Source organism: Lissotriton vulgaris, chromosome 3_1 (genome assembly GCF_964263255.1).
Source record: "Lissotriton vulgaris chromosome 3_1, aLisVul1.2, whole genome shotgun sequence".
Lineage (NCBI taxonomy): Eukaryota > Metazoa > Chordata > Amphibia > Caudata > Salamandridae > Lissotriton > Lissotriton vulgaris.
The window spans coordinates 2109973204-2109997908 of NC_141689.1; the positions used below are offsets into that span (position 1 = coordinate 2109973204).

A 24705-nucleotide genomic window follows, 5' to 3' on the forward strand; every position below is an offset into this window, starting at 1 on the left:
CATCCCCAAACAAGCAATGTGGACTGTGCAAAGGTGTACAGACTATTTAATTAAGAAACACACACAGACAAACAATAACATTGACCCTATGTCAATTTGATTCCACAGGAGAGTCGTCACACAGTTCTGCACCGCTGAGGGAGGAGAGGGCAGCACCAACTAAAAGAGGGGAGAAAGAAAAGAGGAAAAGTCGTCACAGCGTAGGAGAAGGTGGAAACGACCCCACCCAGGACCCCTCATCTCCAGACCCACCCACTACACCTATCCCAATGTCCCCACTGTTGTTTGGGTCTCCTGACCTCACAAACACGCCCATGCTGGGAGGGGAAAGTAGCCAGGCGGAGCCCCCGCAGAGGATCCTGCAGACCTCTGATTCAGAGGATGAGGGAGATGTCCCCCAAAAGAGTGCGCCAGTGGCTGACAGGCCAAGACCAACTATGTCTGCTGGCTCAGCGCGCACCACTGTCCTTGGCAGGAGGGCACGTGAGGGTGGGGAGGGCCAGGAAGGGGAGAGCGTGCTCTGTGGGCTGGAGGGCACGATGGTGAAAGTTCAACCCCAGCAGGCCAAATCACTGCAATCCATGCATCGGCAGGTGCGCAGTATAAGCGCCACAATGTCCAACATGGACAAGGGCATAAGCCAAATGGCATCTAGCCTGGACCTGATTGCACAAGGGATCTCAGACATCTCGACATACATGGGAGTCCTCTCCGACAAGTTTGGCAGGGAACATCTCCAGCGTGCCAGGGAACGGCAGTACGTGCGCCAACAGACCAAGGCCATGAATTGGTTCGCTACCAACACAGCTCTCCTCTGCAGACGCTCCATCTCAATGCAGGAAGCAATAGAGCACTGCTGCACTGACTTAACACAGGGCATGGGCAGAGTGACCTCTGCGATGGAGCAGATATTGACCTCAAACACAGGCAATGCTGGTGACACGGGTGTGGAGGAGACTGAGGGGTCAACCAGCAGGAGTGGCTCCAGTACACCTGTCCAGGAGGTGCGCAGGAGCGGCAGGCACAGCTATGCAGAGTCAGGCACCAGCAGGGAACCTGAAGGACAGGCACCTAAATCCCGCAATGAGGACGCAAGCACTGAACTATGCAGGAGACTGACTCAACTGCACACAGTGACAGCAACTGAGTATGTGCATCCAGTGACATTGACGTACATTCATGTGACAATCATGAAGTAGTGCTACCTAGAAATATCGTTGTGTAATTTCAGTCCGTCTCAATCTGCCACCTAGTGCGGCTGGCCCTGTTGCCTGGGGCTCTGCATGTTCTTGGTCCTTATCTATGTTCTCATGATGTGTCTACTCCACCTCTGTGCCTTCCTTGGTAGCAAGATTGTGCAATATGGCACAGGTCACTATTATTTTGCAACACAGGATGGGCGTGTACTGTCGCAAACCTCCACTTTTGTGGAGGCAACGGAACCTGCTCTTCAGGAGTCCAAACGTTCTCTCCACCATGTTGCGGGTGGACCTGTGTGCCACATTGTATCGCCTTTCTGCTCTGTTGGTTGGGCTCAGGTACGGTGTCAGCACAAAGGAACGCAGGGCATATGCACTATCACCTGGGAGAGAACGAGAGGTACATGAGTTTCATACACATTTCACATTGAGCTGAGATCCAATTCAGGGTGTGTACAACATATTTACCTAGCAGATAACCATCTCCAAAATCTCCATTCAGTAGCCTTGTGTATATTCCACTGTTCTAGAATATGTAGGAGTCGTGCGTGCTCCCTGGAAATTTGGCAACTATGTCGGTGATGATGTTCCCTGCATTGCATATCACCTGCACGTTGATGGAGTGCGTAGACTTACGGTTTCTGTATATGTGTTCGGTGGCTGCAGGTGGGCATAAGGGAATGTGGGTGCCATCAATGCAGCCTATCACATGCGGGAAGTGAGCCAGTCCATAGAAGTCTGTTTTTGTTTTGGCAAGTTCCGCAGGTGTGTCAGGGAACTGTATGTAATGTCCCATTCTCTGAGTCATGACATATAGGAACTTCCTGAAGAAACGGGACAGACAGCTCTGGGGTACACCTCCTACTGCAGCTATCACACTCTGGTAGCTCCCAGAGGCAAGCAGGTGTTTGCTACACAGCACCTGGACATGGGGAGGGATGGCGTGGGCCCAGGGTGTTGGATGATCCAGGTATGGGTGGAGGTCCCTTATTAGGTCCATGATGGTATTGGGGTGCAGCCTGTACCTCTGGAGTATCTCTGGCTCAGTCAATTGGAACAGAGTGATCCTCTGCCTGTACACCTGCTCCTCCCTTTGTCATACCCTCAGTCCTGCTGCCTGTAGCCTTCGCCTCCTCACAATCACATAGAGTGCAGTCATTATGACTGGAGGGTTGCATTTTGGGACCTTTTTTATAGCATCCACATGGTTACTACCACCTTTCAGTCCATGGTAAAAACCGACTCTTAAATACCAAATTTCGATGAATTCTGTATTTTTTGCCTTTCCTACATCTCGATGGGCATGTTTTCCGATTTCTTATTTACCGATTCGGTGTATGACAACTCGGTAATTTTCCTATCGGTAAATACCGATTCGGTAAATATGTACTCGGTGAATACCGAGTCAGAATTTTTCCGATTCATATTTACCGATTCGGTATCAGGTCTAACACTACTTCTCTGGCATGTCCCGTCTTTCATAAAGCAAAATCTTTACAATTCCAATTTGTTTACCTCAATTAACTCAAAGACTTGTTTAGCTCACAAAGTCAAATGGGAAAAAAAACACTTAACATTTCAATACTCTTGCTATATCTTCCCTTTACTGGACTGCTCATCACCTTTTGTCCCCAGCCTTCCTTCTGTTGCAGCATCTCGGCCACACAATGCATTCACTGATGCTTGCACTGATATCGGAGCACCCATCCTGGACCCTCCGGGTAATGAAGCCGCTGTGATTAATGCCGGCGAAGGCTTTGTCTTCGCGGATTTAGGGCTTCTGCCTGCCATCCTAACCGGCAGCTTCTCTCTGAGCGTGACCGTAACGGCCAGAGTTCGAATCACCTTCGCCAGCTGTCTTGAGGTCATGACACTCACCACCAGGGAGAATGCATCTTAAACATCCATAGGTCAAACAGAGCGGATAGTAAGTGGGGCTAGATGTCTGCATGTATCACTTCCCCCATCATTTCCACCATCAAGGCAATTCCTTTTCAGCTGAATCAAGGCAGTTTAATTGGTTCAAAGAACTTATTGTCAGGGTTTTGCGAGTAGCCTCTATTTAGGCTCCTAAGTTAGGGAATAGGGCAAGGAAAATAGCAAAACCCAGTCGGGTAAATGTGTGGTATCCGTGCCTTTAAAATAGGTTTTCTCTGTTACAGTGTATATAGGTTCTCCCTGCAGTAAATGTAAGTGTCCTTCCTAAGATGGCCGCCGCTGTGGCCATTGAGGAAAACCTCGAGTTGGCATATGGTCTAGTTGATGTGTGCCGCGCGCTGTTTAGCAACTGCGCACCTCAACTGCTTTGGTTCCTGAGGTAGCAGCTTGAGTCCGCGGCTCCGTGTCTACGTTCATGACAGGAGTTTGCAGAGTCTGTGGCAATTCGTTGAGGTTCCGAGTCGGCTTCTTATCTGCGGGAAGGCAGAGAGAGAGAGAGCCATTGTAATTCCTTTAAATAATTTCCCTGTAGTATTCTGCAGAGTTTAGAAATATCTCCGCAGAATTATTCCAATCTCCCAAAAAGGCTTCCAGAGTTCCAAAGGCAGCAGGGGGACTTCACCAGCTCGAAGCTTCGCCGAGTTTACGGCAGCAGGAGTGAGGTTCTTTTCGGCTAGCAGCTTCCTGGACCGACTCAGGGAAGGTTCCTCTTGACTCCGGGACTGAAGTAGCGGTGAACAAGGAGAGAGACAGTAAGCTAAGCGGCACTTCCCCTCTTTGGCTGCGAACTAGAATAAAACTGTGCTGACTCTTCTTGCGCTTTCCCTCTCTTACCCTTTCCCCTCTTGCCTACCTTGTACCTATTTGCACGTAGAAGGAATTCACAGTACGGAGATTCATCTGAGTCAAGAATAACTTTCAGAACCTCTGCAAAGAATCCCAGTTAAGGCGATTACAGGAAGCTTTCAGGTATTTACAGTTGGTCCTTAAGGGAGTGGTTAGCAAACAAGTTAGGAACCCACAGTAATGATAGTTTGTACTTTTTCAGGCATGAAGCTCCCTAACAGTTACTACCAAACAATATGAAGAGTAGCAATACCTTGAGGACGACTGGTAGGATAAGCTTTGTTTATTAAATAGAGAGAATTGCCAGAAGGTGGGTTGTTGTTTATTCTCTCCCCCCTCTGTGTATTAGGAACCCCTCTGGAACAGACAGCAGAAGCACAGGCAGAGCTCCGCAGTCGGTGAGGGTGACAGCCGTTCTCAAGGTGTCTCTTCTTTCTTCCACTTCCCCTTTTCCCCCTCGCTGGTGGATTTGCTCTTGGTGGCGAAGACACTGGAGGGTGGGTGATTGGGACTAGCATCTATACTGCCTCTGCGAAGAGAATTGAGCCTTCTGACAGATTGAAGTGCCCACGTTTTTTTTACTTCGCCCAGGCAGTATGGCTGAGGGAATGAATCTAAAAGACCTGGCAGTGATTTTAGTGGGTATTCAGAGGGAGATAGGAGCTGTTCGGGAGGAAAACAAAAATCTAAAATTGGAGTTAGTGGCCTCTTGTCAAGAGACTAGAGTGTTAGCCCAGAAGGTGGATGGGTAAGCTATGGGAAATCCAGTTCTAAGCTCTCCTACGCCTAGAACCAGCACACCAAGTCTTGATCCCAAGTCCGTAGCACAGGTGATACATTCAGTTTCTCCTTTAATCCCTCTAGCAGCCCTGCAAAGGATTTCAGGGGACCCACAAAAGGCACAACTTTTTTTAACACAATGTTCACTACATTTCATGTGCCGTCCAACACTTTTCCCCGATGCTCAATCTAGAGTTGCATTTATTTTATCCTATCTAAGTGGGGCCGCCGCCAATTGGGCTATGCCTTTGGTTAGTGAAGATGACCCTCTTCTCTGTGATTTTGCTAAATTCAAAACTGAGTTTCTCAGAATTTTTGACAGGAGAAGGATTTCCCAGGCCACTGATAACGAGTTGCTGGAATTGCGGCAAGGATCTAAAGATTTAATTACCTATCTCACGCAATTCAAAAAATTAATTGTGGAAGCAAACTGGCCTGAGGAGAAACGAGCAGCCTTATTTTACCGGGGTTTAAGAGATGAGATCAATGACCCATTGGCACAAGTTCCTAATCGTCCCACTGAGTTACCTGCATTGGTGGATTTGGTGTTGGAATTGGATTTCCGCAACTCCGAACGTAAGGGAGAAAAGAGGAAAGATTGGAGGGTTAATTTTCCTCGTTTTGATCGAATCTGGACCGAGAAAGGATCTGGAGGGAGTAACGATACTGAGCCCATGCAGATTGGAGCTGTCAGAGGGCCGTTGAGTAAGGAAGAAAAGGAGCAGAGACGTTTGAAGAAGTTGTGCTTATGCTGCGGATGCTCCGCCATTTCGTAAAAGAATGCCCCAAGCGTCCTAAGACACCTTTTAAGGGAAACAAAGTTAGCCATCAGTAGGCGGAGTCGCTCTGGTGGTGAAGGATGAAAAGACTGCTCCAGGATCTAATTTAGTCCTTAACGCTCTACAGTCGAGTATTCCACATGTAATTCTGCACATGACCCTAAAGTTTCGGGAACATCAGATCTTGGGAGTGGCCATTATGTTGGACTCTGCGGCCACAGGGAACTTTTGTGACATTAAATATGCCCACCGCATGGGAATTCGAGCCATCCGGAAGGAGAAACCAGAACCGGTGAGAGCAGTCGATGGAACAAATTTGTCTTCTGGACCAATCACCAGTCATACCGAAGAATTGGAATTGACTCAATCGGATGGGCATAGGGAGGTCTTGCAATTCAACTTAATAGAAACACCCCAATTCCAATTGATCCTTGGGTTACCTTGGCTGACAACTCACAATCCGACTATTGACTGGGAATATCAGACAGTCAGCATGCAGTCAAGATTCTGCTTGGAACATTGCTATGGACAAAGGGAAGATTTGGTAGAACCGACTCTAGCGTCACTACTTTCCTTTGGGGGTCAGTCTATTTGTGTAATTAACTCGGGAAAAATTCCCCCCGAATATCAAGATTTTAAAACTGTTTTCAGTGAACACGAGGCGGAGGTGTTGCCACCACATCGAACATATGATTGCACCATTGATCTGGTGCCTGGGGCGGCTCTTCCTTGCAGTCGGATTTATGCCTTAACCGAAGCAGAGAATGACCACCTTAAGGAGTATTTGGATCGCTATCTGGCTAATGGGTTCATTAGACCTTCGCAGTCGCCGGTCTCCTCGTCTCTCTTTTTCATCCCTAAGAAGCAGGAGGGAAATTTGAGGACTTGTATCGATTACCGTGCGCTGAACCTAGTCACTATTAAGAATCGATACCCGCTGCCTTTAATTTCAGTCTTATTGGATCAAATTAAAGAAGCTCAGATTTTCACCAAGCTCGATTTGCGGGGGGCTTATCACCTTGTTCGGATGAAAAAAGGGCACGAATGGAAGACTGACTTTCGTACAAAGTTCGGCCTCTTCGAATATTGTGTGATGCCCTTTGGGTTGTGTAATGCACCAGCTGTGTTTCAACACTTCATCAATGACATCATGGGTGATTTGATCGACAAGGTGGCCATTATTTACTTGGATGACATATTGATTTACTCCAGGAACGCACAAGATCATCCTAAACATGTAAGAATGGTTTTGGAATGGTTAAGGACGCATCATCTATTTGTAAAATTGGAAACATGTGTTTTCCATGCGACCACTGTGGAATTTTTAGGATTCGTCCTATCCCCACAAGGAATCACTATGGATCCAGGAAAGGTGCAAGCAGTGGAGAGTTGGCCAGAACCCCATAATATCAAGGAAATTCAGCGATTCTTGGGGTTTGCCAACTTCTACAGGCGTTTCATCCAGGACTTTTCACAATTGATCGCACCCATTTCCTGTCTATTAAAGAAAGGGGTAAAGTTTGAGTGGACAAGAGAGGCTGAACAAGCATTTCTCAACCTTAAAAACAAATTTGTGTCTGCACGCATCCTGTTGCATGCTGACCCGGCAGAACCTTTCTTTGTGGAAGCAGATGCGTCGGATCAAGCAATTGGTGGGGTCCTCTCAAAACGACATCTGAAAACTGGACAGCTTCATCCGGTGGCTTACCGTTCTAGAAAATTAAATCCGGCAGAGCTGAATTACACTATTGCCGAAAAGGAACTGTTGGCCGTTAAGGATGCTTTTGAGGACTGGAGGCATTATCTGCTGGGGGCCAAGCATACATTACCGTATTCACCGACCACAAGAACCTGCAATTTCTAAAGTCCGCTAAGACTTTAACTCCACGGCAGCTGTGTTGGTCTTTGTATTTTGCAGATTTTGATTTTATGATCACATATCGCCCTGGCACTAAGAATGGGAAAGTGGATGCTCTGTCCCGTTTGAATACTGAAGAATGTGAACATCCAGTGGAACCGCAACCAATCATTCCAGAAACGAAGATCATCTGCACTCTTTCTTTAGACAACTTTCAAGAAGAAGTTCGGAAAAGTTTATCTAAGGAAGAGATCCCGGAGTGGGTTCAATTGGGAGAAGAAAGACAGTTAAATCAGCAACTACCTTACTATAAGGATGCTTTATATCTTCCTACGACCGCACTCCAGCAAAAGGCGTTACAAAGTTGCCATGACCATACTTTGGCAGGTCATAAAGGAATTTCTAAAACCATGGATTTGGTGCAGCGTTATTTCTGGTGGCCTGGGTTGTCCTCTCATGTCAAACAGTATGTACAGTCCTGCGAATTGTGTGCACGGAGTAAACCTAGTAGACAAGCTCCTCAAGGGCTTTTACAGCCAGTTCATACTCCGACTCATCCGTGGCATACTATTTCTATGGACCTGATAGTAGACTTGCCTGTCAGTAAGGGGTTCGATACTATTCTAGTGATAGTGGATAACTTCATCAAGAAGAGTCACTTCATTGCCATGTCTGGCACCCCTACTGCTCCTGAGCTTGCACAAGCATTTAGTGAGAATATTGTAAAATTGCATGGAGTCCCCAAGATAGTGGTATCAGATCGAGGCCCTCAATTTATTTCCCATTTTTGGCAGGCTTATCTAAAAGGTTTGGGAATTGAGAGTAGATTGTCTACCGGTTATCATCCTGAATCGGATGGACAGACAGAGAGAATTAATCAAGAATTGGAACAATATCTCCGTTTGTTCCTCATTGATCGGGGGGGTGAATGGTCAGACCTATTGTGGATGGCAGAGTTCGCTTGTAACAATGCCAAAAGTGCTTCTACTGGCTACTCTCCATTTTATTTGAATTCTGGTCGTCACCCTAATCACTTTGTCACTCAGGAAGATTTAGAAGTTCCGGCAGTTAAGACCTTGATGACTGACATCGCTTCCTTACATAAATCTGCAGAGAAAAATTTGATTAAAGCAAAGCAATCTTATAAAAGATGTACAGACAGGCATAGACAACCTGCTCCGCAATATCAGGTAGGAGATCAGGTGTGGCTATCTACTAAAAATCTTCATTTGAAAGGGAATAGGAAATTCCAACCGAGATTTGTGGGTCCTTATTCAGTTGAGAAGGTTCTGAGTCCAGTAACGGTGAGACTGAAGTTACCAGCTAAAATAGGTATTCACCCTGTCTTTCATGTATCTTTACTGAAAAAGACTAAACCACATATGAGGTTGGGTAAAAAACCAGAACCCCTTGATATTTCTGGCCATACTGAGTACGAAGTACAAGACATTTTGGACTCTAAAATCAAGAATGGAAAACTATTTTACTTGGTGGATTGGAAGGGGTATGGTCCTGAGGAAAGGTCTTGGGAGCCTGTATCTCACATTCATGCTCCACAACTGATAAAGAGATTCCATACACGGAAACCTCTCAAGCCAGGACCGATGAATCGGTCTTTGAGAGGGGGTACTGTCAGGGTTTTGCGAGTAGCCTCTATTTATGCTCCTAAGTTAGGGAATAGGGCAAGGACAATAGCAAAACCCAGTCGGGTAAATGTGTGGTATCCGTGCCTTTAAAATAGGTTTTCTCTGTTACAGTGTATATAGGTTCTCCCTGCAGTAAATGTAAGTGTCCTTCCTAAGATGGCCGCCGCTGTGGCCCTTGAGGAAAACCTCGAGTTAGCGTATGTTCTAGTTGATGTGTGCCACGTGCTGTTTAGCAACTGCGCACTTCAACTGCTTTGGTTCCTGAGGTAGCAGCTTGAGTCCGCGGCTCCGTGTCTACGTTCATGACAGGAGTTTGCAGAGTCTGTGGCAATTCGTTGAGGTTCCGAGTCGGCTTCTTATCTGCGGGAAGGCAGAGAGAGAGAGCCTTTGTAATTACTGTAAATAATTTCCCTGTAGTATTCCGCAGAGTTTAGAAATATCTCCGCAGAATTATTCCAATCCCTCAAAAAGGCTTCCAGAGTTCTAAAGGCAGCAGGGGGACTTCACCAGCTCGAAGCTTCGCCGAGTTTACCGCAGCAGGAGTGAGGTTCTTTTCGGCTAGCAGCTTCCTGGACTGACACAGCGGAAGGTTCCTCTTGACTCCGGGACTGAAGTAGCGGTGAACAAGGAGAGAGACAGTAAGCTAAGCGGCACTTCCCCTCTTTGGCTGCGAACTAGAATAAAACTGTGCTGACCCTTCTTGCGCTTTCCCTCTCTTACCCTTTCCCCTCCTGCCTACCTTGTACCTATTTGCGCGTAGAAGGAATTCACAGTACGGAGACTCATCTGAGTCAAGAATAACTTTCAGAACCTCTGCAAAGAATCCCAGTTAAGGCGATTACAGGAAGCTTTCAGGTATTTACAGTTGGTCCTTAAGGGAATGGTTAGCAAACAAGTTAGGAACCCACAGTAATGATAGTTTGTATTTTTTCAGGCATGAAGCTCCCTAACAATTACTACCAAACAATATGAAGAGTAGCAATACCTTGAGGACGACTGGTAGGATAAGCTTTGTTTATTAAATAGAGAGAATTGCCAGAAGGTGGGTTGTTGTTTATTCTCTCCCCCCTCTGTGTATTAGGCACCCCTCTGGAACAGATCTACACACAAGAGGGGAGAGGGCCCCAAAAGTTTAAACTTCAATACCCCAGGCCCCCTAAGGCTACCATTTTATCACACGCAGGGGGTATATAGAGTGCACAACTACAACAGTGGAAAATTCCCCGGTTTGGAAAAACTGCCCTCACTCACATACCGAAGTATGTGACATGCTTCATCATAGGGCCTGCTACAAACGCCCTGGTGTAGCCACCTCCAGGGCGGAGCATTAGGGAGGGGGCAAAAATAATAAAATCCACGTGACAAGACGTACGATACAATCAATTAATACATACAACGAATAACATACATGAGTGGTGAAACGTATAAGTGAACACCTCGTGAATCTGATGTAAGTGCGACGAAAAGAGTGCAGTTAGGATGTGATTAAAACTGATTAGGGGTGCCAATAGAAAATATTGCTTTATTAAACCCAATTTTGATACCCCTATCAGGATTAAAAGTAAAAAGAAAGGATGGGATAATGTCTTACTGAGAAAATGAGGTTCCACAAGACTACCCTCCTACCACTGCTAGAGTCAACATGTTTCGACCGCTTCCATTGTGCCCCAAGAGGTCACTTCGGTCTTCCTCAGGACTGTCGCAGTCAAATCCACTCGTCACCCTGTACCGTCTTTCGGTCACTGGGTTTCCTGAAAGTAGTTGGTCTCATAAATCCATACTCATCCGGGTTTTTTTTCAATTATACAGTGGAGAAAATACCCCCAAAGTAAAGGGGAGAATATGCACTGAAAAAGAGTAAGGGATAATAAGAAGGGTGCAGGTACTTGCCCCCCATAGTTCTACTCAATTCCTCCCTGAGAATTCTGTATTGCTAACGCAGATGATTCTCCTAGTAAAAGAACTGTGCTTCAATAACGTTCTACACAAACTTGAATGTATGTCATTTAGGTTATGTTGTCTTATTAGACATTCGAAAAGACTAGTTTAAATTACTGAGTCTTGAATCAAGATTATAAACCCCTCTGGAACAGACAGCAGAAGCACAGACAGAGCTCTGCAGTCGGTGAGGGTGACAGCAGTTCTCAAGGTGTCTCTTCTTTCTTCCACTTCCCCTTTTCCCCCTCGCTGGTGGATTTTCTCTTGGTGGCGAAGACACTGGAGGGTGGGCGATTGGGACTAGCATCTATACTGCCTCTGCGAAGAGAATCGAGCCTTCTGACACTTATGCTCCTCTGAGTTGTATTTAGAAATAGTAGCCGTGGAGGCGGTGAGGGGAAAAAAAGTCTCACTACAGAAAGGGGGGGGTAGAAAAGAAAATGCGAGCAAAGAGAGCTCCAGACAGGACGGATCGAGTCAGGGCAACTCACCCAAACTAAGATGGGATTACAACTGTCGAGCTAGGCAATCCTCTAAAAAACCTTTAGGGGGCAGTAAGGAAGATTAACAAAACATGCACAGATATCTCAGAGAGACTGTCTATGGTCGTGGCCCGTACTGAGTCCCTCAAATTAGATGTAGCGGAATTAAAGAAGACAAATGTTTCTCAAGAGCTCAAGATCATTGACCTGATGTGGGAACTGGAAAAGCAGGAGAACAGACAAAGAAGAAACAACCTCAGACTCCTAGGAATACCTGAACACCATAGGAGGAGATGCAAGAGGGTTCGCAGTAAAACTTTTCAGGGGGGCTTTACCAGACTTGATAGGATGGGACTGGGACAAATAAATTCAAAGGGCCCATCGTTTCCCCTTGACTCTCAAAAGTTATCATGCAGGCAATCAAGAGCATCCTCGGACAATGCTTGTTTTTTTTGGTAATTTCCTAATGAGGGAAAGCATTTATGCACAAGCAGGCCCAAATGCTAAAAAGGAGTTTGAAGGGGTTTCCTTTTTTGCAAAGCCCCACTTTGCCCATGCCACAGTGGAGAGGAGAGGAGATTGCGTCCAAGGCAATTATTTACACCATTTCAGAAAGTGGGGGCAGAGGTTTACTTACAGAGCCCAGCAAAATTGAAAAATGTTTTTAAGGGGCATATTTGCAGCTTTTTTCTGAGATTCAGGCTCAAGAATATCTGAATGAATTGAGAGGGGTGATCTGATAAGCTTTAATGGAGAATTGGAAGGAGGGAGCCATGTAGTTAGATGCAGATATTGGGTTGGGTGATATCTCAATGAAATACAATGAAACAAGTTCATTAAATTATGTTTCCTTGAAGCATGGGGAGGCATGGAGAGAGGTATTGGATGAAGTACAACAATAGTCAAGGGGGGTAGTGAGAGCAGTTATACAGATAACCGTACAAAGGCTAGGCCTGATTGCTTACGTGTGTGGGATGGGTGGAGAGAGGGAGGTTTGTGGGTTTGATGAGAAGGGGGTCTTTTGGGGATGGTGGGGTAGAGCGAGGGGGGCTCATACGCTCATCCTATCCTAAAAAGGATAGGATGGTTTGTTTTATCTGTATTCATGGCTAAGGATGATAGTCGGATTATGAGAAGCAGGTAATGAGACGGCAAGGAAAAGTGCATATAGCTTCTATTAATATATGCGGGCTGAATGAAGCTAAAAAAAGAGCAAGAGTGGCTGTTGGTTTGCAAACGTTGAAAGCTGATGTGGTCTGCTTACAAGAGACCCACATTGAAGGTTCATGGAGAGATGTTTTAAATACCCTTGGCTATAGGTTGATAGTGGAGGGGTGGGTGATTCAGGCCAAAGGTAAAAAAATGCAGTTCACACAAGGACAAATAGATAGTCAAGGCAAATGGGTGATTGTCGGATGACACATTAAAAACAGAGGGGTACTCACTTTATGTTATGTGTATGGGAGCATTTTGGATGACCCAGGTGTTATTTAAGACTTATCTAACAAATTAACTCATCGGCCTCTGCCGATCATATTATGTGGGGATCTGAATATCAGTCACCCCAGTGGGTGGGCTAGAGGAGATATTAAGAAGTATGGGGGTCGGAAGCCAAACGTTTTTCGCGCCATAGAAAGCTTCTGTGAGAGTCATGGCTTATGGATGTTTGGAGCAGGAAGAGACCTCTAGAACAGGGGTTTACCTTTTATTCAGTCCCACATGGCTCGCATGTCTGGCTAGATTACTTTTTACGTCAAATTCCCTACTTATGAATTGTAGAATCCATGGTTTTTGTCAGATCACAATCGATTAGTGCTGGAAATTCAGGGGTGGGGGAGTGAAACGAGAACAAAGCCGAGCTTTGAAAGGGCCCTATTATCAAACGCGGATTATTGCAGCCATATGAGTAAACGGATCCAAATGTGTTTCAAGGAAAATAGTGGCAGTGACCATAAGGGGTAGTTTGGAACACATTGAAGGCATGTATACATACTAGATGCTGCAGTTCTCGCTGAATAGAGGGAAGGAAGAAAGACAACACATTCAGCATAAAAAAGATAAACTAGCTGCTGTGGAGGAAAACCTCGTTAGAATAGCTTAACAGGGAGGGTATGTACGGGAGGCTCAGGTATTCTTCACCTTAACTAGAAGAGCACTCAATCAGATTTTTTTAAATAGAGACGCAGAAAAGATGGCAGCATGGTGGGAAGAAGTGTATGAATGCAGTGAGCAAGCCGGGCATCGTCTGGCTGTAAGAGCAAGACAGAAGAGCTCGGCGAATCAACTTAGAGAAATATATGACCCCACCCTTGGGATAGTCTCTGAGCCCCAGAAGATCGGAGAAGCTTTTAGAACATATTATCAACAGCTGTATACTGAGAGTACAATAGCTAGGTCAGATCAAATAGATGATTATTTAAGAGTAGTACCACTAGGAAAGATAGAGAGTACCTGGAAGGGGAAATATGTTGGAACAAAATGTATACAGCATTAGCTGGTATGGCTACAGGTAAGGCCAAAGGGACCGACGCAATTCCAGTGGACTTTTATAGAAAGATTGCACCCCAATTTAAAGAACATTTGACCAATTTACTGAACCAAATTTATAGAGGGACCCCCCTCCAGAATCTTGGGATAAAGAACATTTGACCAATTTATTGTTTTTCTAAAAAAAGAACAAACAAGCGATTGATCGTAGTTCATACACACCAATAACAATGATGAACAGGGGATGCAAAAGTTTTTTCTAAGATTCTAGCTAAAAGGTTAGCGCAGGTCATGCCATAAATAGTGTCCAATTGTCAACATGGCTTTATTGCAGGGTGAGATGCGACAGATCATATTAGAAGAGTGATCACACTGTTTGATGCAGTACAAGTGTCAGGGGACCCTATGGCTCTAGAATTATTGGATGTAGAAAAAGCCTTTGATAGGGTCTCCTGGCACTTTCTCTGGCAGACGATGCAGATCATGGGCATTGGGTCAGAGTTTGTACAAGCAGTCAATGCCCTATACTACAAATCAGGAGCTATTTATTTTTTTCGCTGGTGATTTAACAGAAAATATAGAGATCACATGCAGGACATGGCAAGGGTGTCCCTGTTCTCCCTTGCTCTTTGCACTGTCTATAGACCCGCTGGTATGGAAATTTGAGCTAAACTCAACAATCCCACCAGTTGTAGTACAGGGATACCAGACACAAATCTTAGCGTATGCGGATGGCATTGCTGTGGTAAAGTCTAAACCTGAAATTGCTCTGAAAACTAACGAAAGGGAGGTGATATTCTTTGGGGAGGTGTCTGGATATTCGTTGAATAAGGATAAGACTCAAGTAGTGATAATTTAGAAATGGGGGGACATAAGAGTAGTAAAAAAAAGCGGTGTATTTGGGTATTAGTATCAACGAGGAGGTAGATGAAATCGTTAAAGACAATCTAGACCCTCTTATCGGAAAGATGAAAAAAGACCTAGGAAGACTAGATAACTTACATCTTACAATTGTTGGGAGGTGTAATTTAATCAAAATAATTTTCTTCCCTAAAATACTTCATTTGTTTAGGTCAATTCTGTTAGAATTTTCAAACCAATGGTTGAAGGCGCTTGAAGCTATGTACTCAAGGGTTTTATGGAACTACTCCAAGCCTAAAAGGGCATTGAAATATCTCTCACTCCCAAAAGACAAAGGAGGGTGGGCCCTGCCAAACCTAAAGTTGTATTATTGGGCTACCATGGTTGCAATAATAGCCCTTTATTACTTGGACATTCGCACATCAATAAATCTTTAGAGAATATACCTACAATTTATGAGCTATTGATTGGTAACGAAGCCTTGGGGTGTTTTTGAAGACAACCTGAGTTTAGTTACTATAAGAAAGTTAAATTCAAGTGTATATTAAGTGCCGGTAAAGTTTTTGGCTTGGGTACAGAAATTACTGAAGATAAGTTAAGTAAATTAATATACACCATTGTTGACTAATGAAAATCTGCCATTAATATTTGGGGATAGGTGCATACAAAGATGGTCGCAATTAGGTATTGACAGCCTAGGAGCTTTCTATTCCTCCACTGCGATTGTCTCATTTGAGGAGCTACAACATAAATTTGGTATTAACCATGGAGACTTTTTTTAATATTTGCAAGTCAGCTACTTTTTGCAGCCTAAGGGGGTGGCCGGCAGGCTTTGGTATAATTGAGCTAGTTGAGAAAGTAACAACATTAGCAGATAATAGAATTGAATTGGGAAATTGTACCGTATTCTGAATTTAGAGATGAAAGATGACCATGAAACGTTTTTGCTAAAATGGCAAGAGAAAATATTGATCTCAAAATCGGAGTTTTATAAAGCTTTCTATCTCTCGGAATCTGTTCTTATGTCAGCTAATTTGCAAGCTTAATTCTTCAAGACCTGCTTTATATTATCCTGCACGCCCGCTATGAGGGCAAAGTGGGGGTGGGGGCAAAGGTACGAGCTGTCATTGCTGTTCCATTTTCAGTGCGGATATAGTGCATATATTCACCACGTGTAGTGCCTTGAGCCCTTTAAAGGATGAAATTACCTGTTTTCATGAAGATAAACTAGAGATAAAAGTCAGCCTGACTCCAAGCCTTATCTTATTGGGAGTGCAAAATGGGGGATGGATAGCAAAGGAAGAATGCTTCTTGGCAGTTGCAATGTTGCAACGGCTTATTTAAGGCTGACTGTAGCATCGGGATGGCTAGATCCGAACCCCCCGTCGTTCCATCAATGGTTGAGCCGGCTATTAGCAGGCCACAATTTGGAGAAAGCTATCTATGCTAGGAAAGGCAGACAAGCGAAGAAGAGGGGAAGTCAAATGTGGGCTCCTTTCAGTGGCTGGGTAATTAACTAGTTATGCAAAGGAGTCTCAGGGGGAACTGTGTTTACCAGGTGGGAGGGAGGGACCAGGAGGTCAGGCGATAAGCTTTTTCCAAATTTCGAAACCGTAATTAGTTTTAAGTGCTTGTTTGATACAGGTAGCAAGTCGATTATAAATGTGTATGTTTATCTAATGATTGATCCATTCTCTGTATATCTTGTAGACAATTTGAATGTTAAACGGGGGAGGGGTATGCAAAAAAACATTTAACTCAAATATTGAAAGAAGGAAAAAAAACGAACTTGCCAATTTACCCTCTAACATCTCCTCCTCCCTCCACCCTTCTCCACTAACCTGGTCAAGCCAGGCTCCCTGGTGAGTGTGGCCATGGCCGGGCACCTCTCTGTGCCCTCTGACTCTTGGGAGGCACTGTGGCTAGAGCGGTAACCACCTCATGTCTCCTTTCACTTCCCGTCGTTCCATGGTTACAAGTTTGGGTTGCTGATTCCTGATCTCTCAGTTCCCTGGTTCCTTCGCTGATCTGCCAGTAACAATCAGGGACTTTTGGTTCTCCTCCTGCCACTTAGGAACTTCCTTTTCTCTTTTCCTTATCTCCTTGTATGCCCTTCTCCTCATATTATCCTTCTTCTCTTTCCTCTTCTGTGGCTGACTTTCGTCTTGCTCCCCTCTGTCCTTCTTCCTGTAGGAAAAGCGTGAGTCTGTTTTTGTTTAGTGTTGGTTTTAACATTCTTTCTTCTCTCTATTTCTGTCTAGGGAGGATTGAAAAGGATTCGGTGCGAGTCATTGACACAGTAATTGGTAAGTTCAGAGACTCATCTGGCTCAAATTCAGCCGCCTCCTCACACCCCTTTTACCCCTTTCACCGTTAGTGCAGTTCACCTGCCCAACTGTCTCTTTCCCACAGTTTTGAGGGCCTGCAATGGTCGATCAATATCTGACCAATCATACATCTTTAAATGAGGAATGTGTAAAATGAGGCTATATTACCTTCTTATAGAAATAGCTGTTTGGGAAAGGATGCTTCACACCAGAAAAGAACCTTATTAGAGGCGGAAAATCTGCAGAAAAATCTGTTGTAAGAGTTCCAGAGAGGCCGAAGAGAGAAGGGGGTGAACTGAAACCTTCTCCACTCTTTGGACATCCCAGGATCTCTGACCAGAACTTGAGACATATAACGAGCCTTACCTCGCTTTATTTTCACCTGAACGCTCTAAGAGCAAACCAGTAACTAAGCGCAGTGCAAAAACAAAAGTCCAAGTAACTAAACACTTTCCAGCGCCTTCTTTTCCTCATAATGGCTTACAAAAAATTACGAACACGTACAATCCACATGAAAAGGATAGGTACGGAACAACCATTAAGAAAACGCCCTGGTAAGGCGCCCCATATAGGATTTCTTTCAGGGAGTACCGAAATATCAAAATTCTTTGTAAAAAACCCAAAAACTGAACAAAGGAACGCACAAACAGAATAAGGAATAGCTCAGGAAAAAGGAATTGAAAAAATGGAGTCATGCAACTCTCCAATAGGAGAAAATAAAGTGTATGTCAAAGATATGACAAACGACAGTACAACATTGCTATCAATGAAAAACGATGACCAACAAGGAGGTCTAGATCCATCTACCAGCCAAGCAGGTTGCAAAATCCGTCAAATCTCTCATACTGATTTTACCCTACCTGATATAAATATCAGTGATACTCTATTTCACCATGCTGAGAGAACTACAAAGGAGAGGCCAGCCCCATTAATCAGTACCCCACAAAACATACCTGCCCTGGTAGAGAACTGCTTTCAATCCCCAGAATTTCTTTTCTTAAGCAATACAAACCTACCACACGATCATACTCTGATGTCTAATTCATTACTCACCCCACTAAAAATCTTGGAGTCAATATTATCTCTTTTAGGAAATATAACGAACAACTCTGACCAAATGCTAGATACACAAATAGGTATGCTCCAATACTTAGTCAACAAGAAAAAGAAACTACAACAACTTAATCAGCAGCCGGCACAAACAAGAGGAGACGAAGAGGGTGCCAGAAATTCTGGTAGACCAAAAGATAACATGTTAACAGAAATCTCAACCTCATGTAAGAATCAAAAGGCAACCCAAACGGAATGGAAGTCTCATGAAAGAACAAGGAAGAAAACTGATTACAGAAATACTTTCTCTCTAAAAAAGTTATTTAAAGAGCCAAATATTGAAAAAGACCAAGCTGAAGTAATTCCTTATTATCCAATTTTTAATCTGCGAAGAGACAAAGGGACTTCTAATAACTATGCTATACATAAAAAGGCTAAATCAAAAATGTTATCTTTAACCGCAGATCCTCCGGCCTTAGCTAAAAGCAAAATTGAAAAAAGGGCCAAAAAGGCTCAACATCAAAAAAACACGAAAAAATCCAAAAGAAGATTCTTAAAAAAGAAAGGCCAGAAGTTGAAATTTCAAAAGATTTTAAGCCCAGAATGTAAATCTCCAGTAATTGACCAGTTTTTAAAACCTGAAATAGATTCACAGGCAAGGGACCATTATAATTTACAAATTAAAGGGAGAAAGTCCTGTACACATCTGAATCCACCTGCTCCAAGTTTTTCCATATCTGGGCCTGATAACGAGAATTTGGTATCAAACCCAGTTCAAAACACAGAAGAAACTGCTGGAGCAACTAGCCTTCAGATACTGCAAAGTCAGTCATGTTTTCTGGAAATTTCAGATCTATTCCCTGCAGGTAACAACCCTTTAAACAGAGGGAGAATAATATACATAATCCAAAAGATCCCTGCGCTTCAGTTTATTACAAGCTCTGAAATAAAATTAGTAATGTTTCCGATAAAGGCTAAAATAAAACTACAGTGGCTACTGTCGAATTCTGGTCTAACGTAATCTTAACTATAATCCTAAAAGAAAGTGAGATCTTCTACAAAAACGGATACGACGTTGCAACTATATACAATAAAGGAGACCAATTACAGGAGATGTTTAAAGAAAAAAAAAACATGAAATCACAGGTCTCTGATCAAAAAGACAGTGGTCCCAAAAATCTTACCAGCAATCAGGATGGAAACTTAATCATCGTCAGAGATCTGGAACAAAAACATAGATAAAAAGACAATTCCTAAAGAACAACATTGGTCTTCGCTATCAGAAAATGTAAATAGACACAAACAGGGATGGGAAAATAAACTACCTTTTTAACAGAAGGCTGAATATAGCATCATGGAATATAGCAGGGATGAACGAGGAGAAAATGGCCCAAGTTGTGAAAGATTCCCCAGCATTAGTCGCTCTATAAGAAACTTGGCAAACACATTCTTTTCCTCAAAATGACCATTTTGTATATGATATGCCAGCAGAGTCGGTAATCCAGGGACACTCCAAGGAGGTATAGCAATACTACTCCACGAGGATTACCGTTGGGACCAAGAACTCTTACCTATGAATCAAAAAACACTCAATGTATAAAGGCCAAATGCTGGAGTACTCCCACAGACTCTCTATTTGATTTTCAATTGTTATTTTCCACCAGGTTCCTCAATGGACATCCATATCCTCAATGCATTTGAGGAAATAGAAAAGATGGTGGAAGCTGAAGGATTTCCTTCTGTTTTCCTATTAGGTGACTTTAATGGACTTCTCGAAAAATGGGAATATGGTGAACAAGAGGAAGCACTGCTAATCCCTACTCCACTATTTCCTGCAGGGATTAAAGCAGATAACCGTGGAAAAATTCTATTGTCTTCTCTTCCGGTAATAAATGGTATCATACTAAATGGATGCACACAAGGGGACATTCCCGCTTCCTTTACAAGAAAGGATAACTTCAGTTCATCAATCCTAGACTATAACTACAAAATTTGTCCAGGGGAGTGATCACGCAATTTTAAGCCTCAAAACTGAAATAACACTGCAACTTACTTCTTCTGCAACTATTATGTATGCTGAAAGCACTGTAATGGTGAACCAGACTCAAGGGCGACTAATAGGGAGTTCTACCGTATTTAATAAAATTAAATATACAATCACTAAAACTCAAGTACTACAAATAAACTACTCCTCAGATCCAATAGCAAATTATGTGATTGCCCTCATCAAGATAATGCAACTCCTGGAGGAGACCTTAAAACACCGGGATACTCCAATGACAAAACATGCAAAAAAGAATCTGAATACAAAAACTAGTGCACTAAACAAATTAATCCAGCAGAAATTTTTACAATTCTCAGAGGCAAGAGATAAAGAAATCAAACATCTCAAAAACTGCAGACGGAGGGAAAAAGGGAAAAAACTGAAAAAGGTACAGGATCAAAATTGGGTTGACATCCAAATCGCAGCTAATAAGCATGATACATGCACATATTGGAATTTAATTGCTAAACAAACAGGAACAAAGAAATGTTTACAAGCAACACCGGTTCCTTCAACCGACTGGGAAATATACGTAACCAATTTATACAAACTAAATCCAAGCCGCGAAAATCGGAGGCAAGCCCCAAGTGAACTGGAGGAAAACACTCATGACAATTTAGCCCCTTACGCACGTCAAATAGAACAGTATATAAAGATCGCAAAGTCTGCAGCCGCTAAGGTCCGGACCAGATCCTGATAAAGGCTCTTCAAAACAGCCCGGAAATGTGGAGTACGTTTTTAGTTACCTTATATTCTTACTGTTACTCCACAGGGAAAATTCCAAAATCATGGAAGGGGAGTATCGTTATTCCGATCTTCAAGAAGGGTTCTCACTTACATCCTGGTAACTACCAACAGATTGCCTTATTGGACGCAACAGGAAAATCTTTTGCGGCTAGCGTATTGGATCATCTCAAAGACTGGGCTTTTCCCACAGGAGTAATCCTTTTTAATCAAGCTGGGTTTCGCCCAAAACATGCTGTAACTGATAACATTGCAGTATTACAGACAATCATAGATAAATACGTGTTCAAATTTGAACTTGGTGTCAAGTTCAAATGGGAAAAGAGAAAGGTCTTATTCATCCAATAAATACATCCAACCGACTAAGGCAAGGTTACCTGTTGGCTCCCCTACTCTTCTCGTTATACCTTAGTGACCTACCAGCATGTTTTCCGCAGGTCACTAATTATCCTCCAAAGATAGCATCTAGTAAAATCTATATCATGATGTATGCTGATGATGTTGTAATACTCAACCTTACCCCAATTGGACTCCAAAGGAATCTTGAAGCCCTCAACAAATATACAAAGGAAAATATCCTGATCCCTATTACTACAAAAACGAAAATATTGGCGTTTCGAGGGAGAAAGCACTACACAAAGTATAATTGGACACGGGGGGAGAATTGCCGGAAGTGGTAAAAGAGTACACATACCTACATACCTGGGCCGAATATTCACTCAAGCATTACAAAACTCTCCCCATCTGCAGCACACCAGTCGAAAAGCAGACGTCCACATCGGGGCGCTCTAGCGCGTATATTCCTCCTCAGGACAAAGGCTTTTTCTTCCACGACTACAGGTCTATTGTTCTAAGATCCCGCCAGTTTTATTGTATGCTTTGGAATATATCCGAATACAACACTGGCATCAAGTACAAATTAAGGAAGGGAAAATTCTTCGCAAAATGATTAAAGTCCATTAAGCCGTCCCAGTACAAACACTACTTCTAGAATTCTCCTTAGTTAGCTCCAACGCTCAAGCCATCATTAACATCTTGAGATGGGCTTATAATCTTTTACACTCTGACCCAGGCACCCTAAGATCATTACTAAAATTTGAGATATTTGAGCAGGAATCTCCAAGATATATATTTAGCCAAAATCTGACTACTGTTTTTAAACTATCAAATTGTACAATTGCACTTATGAAATCATGGACTCCTGCACAACTAAAGCTTTTTTTAAAACATCTAGCACTGAGGCTAAGTTTTGACTTGGACATTCAACATGCCGCCTCCATAGAGTATAAACAATCACAACATTATACCCACTTCACTTTAAGGCATGGAGTCCAGCGCTGTATTACAGTTTTACATCTTGGGAAACTCCCTCTTAAGTCGTTGACATCTAAGTGGAACTTTAAAGAGAACATTACTAGTGAATGTGAATTATGTAAAGGAGGAATCCAAGATTTAAACCATGCACTATTTATATGTCCAAATCCAATAGTAGCAGAGGCCAGAAAGCGCTATTTAAGATTAATACAGTTCAGATACAATAGTTTACCAGTGAAGAGTTTAAGTATGTTATGTAAATCTCCACCAGACGAATTTGTTTGTCATAATCTGTTTACATTTTTCAAATTGTTTTAAAAATTATATTGAAAAATTAATTTTATACTATCAATTTTAAATGTTTTATCAGAAATGTGTTGTTCTCAGCAGAGAACTAAATAAAATAAATTGCGATGTTGTGGGAAAGGATGCTTGAATTTTGTAGTAACTTCAGGAACTGATAGAAATCATTGGAAACTAAAGCTTAGTCCAGCTCCTGGCTGGTTCGCCCATCAACCTGAGCAAAGTAGCTTAAACCAAATAGAGTCTCTCACGAGTAATAACGATAGATTAATTAAATGGCCAAGAGTGTTAGCTAACCATGAAATTCGATCAGAGATTTATATCTTTTCAATCTAGCACTTGCCTCCTATGTGGATCTCCTAAAGTGCGATATTCCTGTAGCTATTTCCAATAGCCTATTTGGGGTCTACCATTTATTTTGCCTGCTAACAGGAAGAGCAATCAAGGGTATAACATAGAATGCCACTAAGCTAAATCATCCCTTGTGCTTGCAATTAAATCCTGCATTCTACCTAAGATCAGAAAATCTAGATCCGATTCTAACAAAACTAGAAGGGAATGGGATGGGACTGTCTGGATGGACTTCTTTGGGACCTCGAGGGCTACAGATGCGACATTCTTCTGACATATACTTGCACATGGTAGCAGGCAGGGTAGCTATCCCCTTGATAAATCAATACAACCTACCGTATAAGTCTCCCATTTTGAGAGTCTCTGTTCATCTGCACCTGCATTGGAGGCCTTCCTGGCAACAGATTCGAGTGTGACTGTGGACCTTGTGCCTCTACTCCTGATGCATTCTATTTTTTTTCCATGGCTGAAGCTATGGCTCCCGTAGACACAGTAAAACCAGGCAAAGCACTGGGACCTGATAGAATTCCAGGTGAGATCTTTCACCACGATCCGCAATTATGGTTCCTCTACACAAACTTATCATCAAATGCTATAATAAATGGAGCACAGATCCCCGAATCTTGGCGCAGGGTGGAAATTGGGACTATATAGTAAAAAGGGGACAGGGCAATGCCAGGGAACAGTTTATTATATTTTATTTGTAATTATTTATAAAGTTTTATATAGCGCAAACATGACGTGTGAGGGTATCCAAGCCCTTTACAGATGATCGGAAGTAAGAAACAGGAAAGCAAACAACAACATAATCAAGAGAGGTACAGCATATGGTTGTTTACAAATTGAGGAAGGATACCTCCACAGGACTAAGCCTGGGCAAAAAAAACTCTTTTGCGCTATGTGGAGCTCCACAAGCAGTGGAGTTTCTTTAGATCAATGCAGTTCGCAGTGATTTTCAGTGCCAGTAGCTTGTCCGAACTGTGCAATCATCACGAACGGCACCAAGCACAGCTCAAGCGGGCGCTGCTTCTTTTCTGCTGCTCAAGTATATTTTTACTCGAGCGGCAGCTTTCTCAACACGAGCGGGTGGTTTCTCAACGCAAGCGGTCATGAGCATATGCGACCACTCGCAATGAGAAATCTCACCGCTCGTGTTGAGAAATATCGCCGGGAGGTTGATTTTCCATGCTCGCGCTCGCCAAGTTGATATTGATGATCAAGAATGAGGAAAAATCTCGCCGGGAGGTGGATTTTCCCTGCTCGCCAACTTGACATTGATGACCGCGAGCGAGAGAACCAGGAGCGTAGTTTTTCGGAACTCCTCGAGCTCCACATAACGCAGAGTGCAGAAAACTCCGCAAACTCTGCGAGCGGAGCGGAGTTTACCACCCAGACTTACCCAGGACCAAGCCATCAAGACATTAGACAAGATCAAACATTCAAATAATAATCATGGGTGTAAACACGGAGGCATATTATATGACCTAGAGCAGATATGTGTGCATAAGTAATATTTTAACCTCTTTTTTTGAATGATGCAGGTGGAAGGGTGTTCAAAATTCTCAGGGCAATACCAGACACGGCTCTGTTGCAAGTTTTATTTTTGTTGAATTTCTGTGGTTTCAGCAACAAGGTTCTGGTGCTTCTAGAGGATCTGCATCCACCAGATAACTCAGATGTTTGGGTGTTGTAGTGTAAGGCTTCATGGGTCATGCAGGCAATTTTTAACTGTACCCTTGCCTCAAATGGGAAATAGTT

At 43.3% G+C, this 24705-nt stretch overlaps 1 protein-coding gene across 1 annotated transcript in view; it reads left to right on the top strand.

Moving 5' to 3' along the window:
* The window catches only part of LOC147728887 (uncharacterized), a 386974-nt gene that overhangs the window by 193355 nt on the left and 168914 nt on the right, over positions 1-24705 (top strand). Inside the window, exon 10 of the mRNA XM_086963878.1 lies at positions 17076-17120. Coding sequence (XP_086820004.1) covers positions 17076-17120 — 45 coding nt within the window. The remainder of the gene's footprint in view (positions 1-17075; positions 17121-24705) is intronic.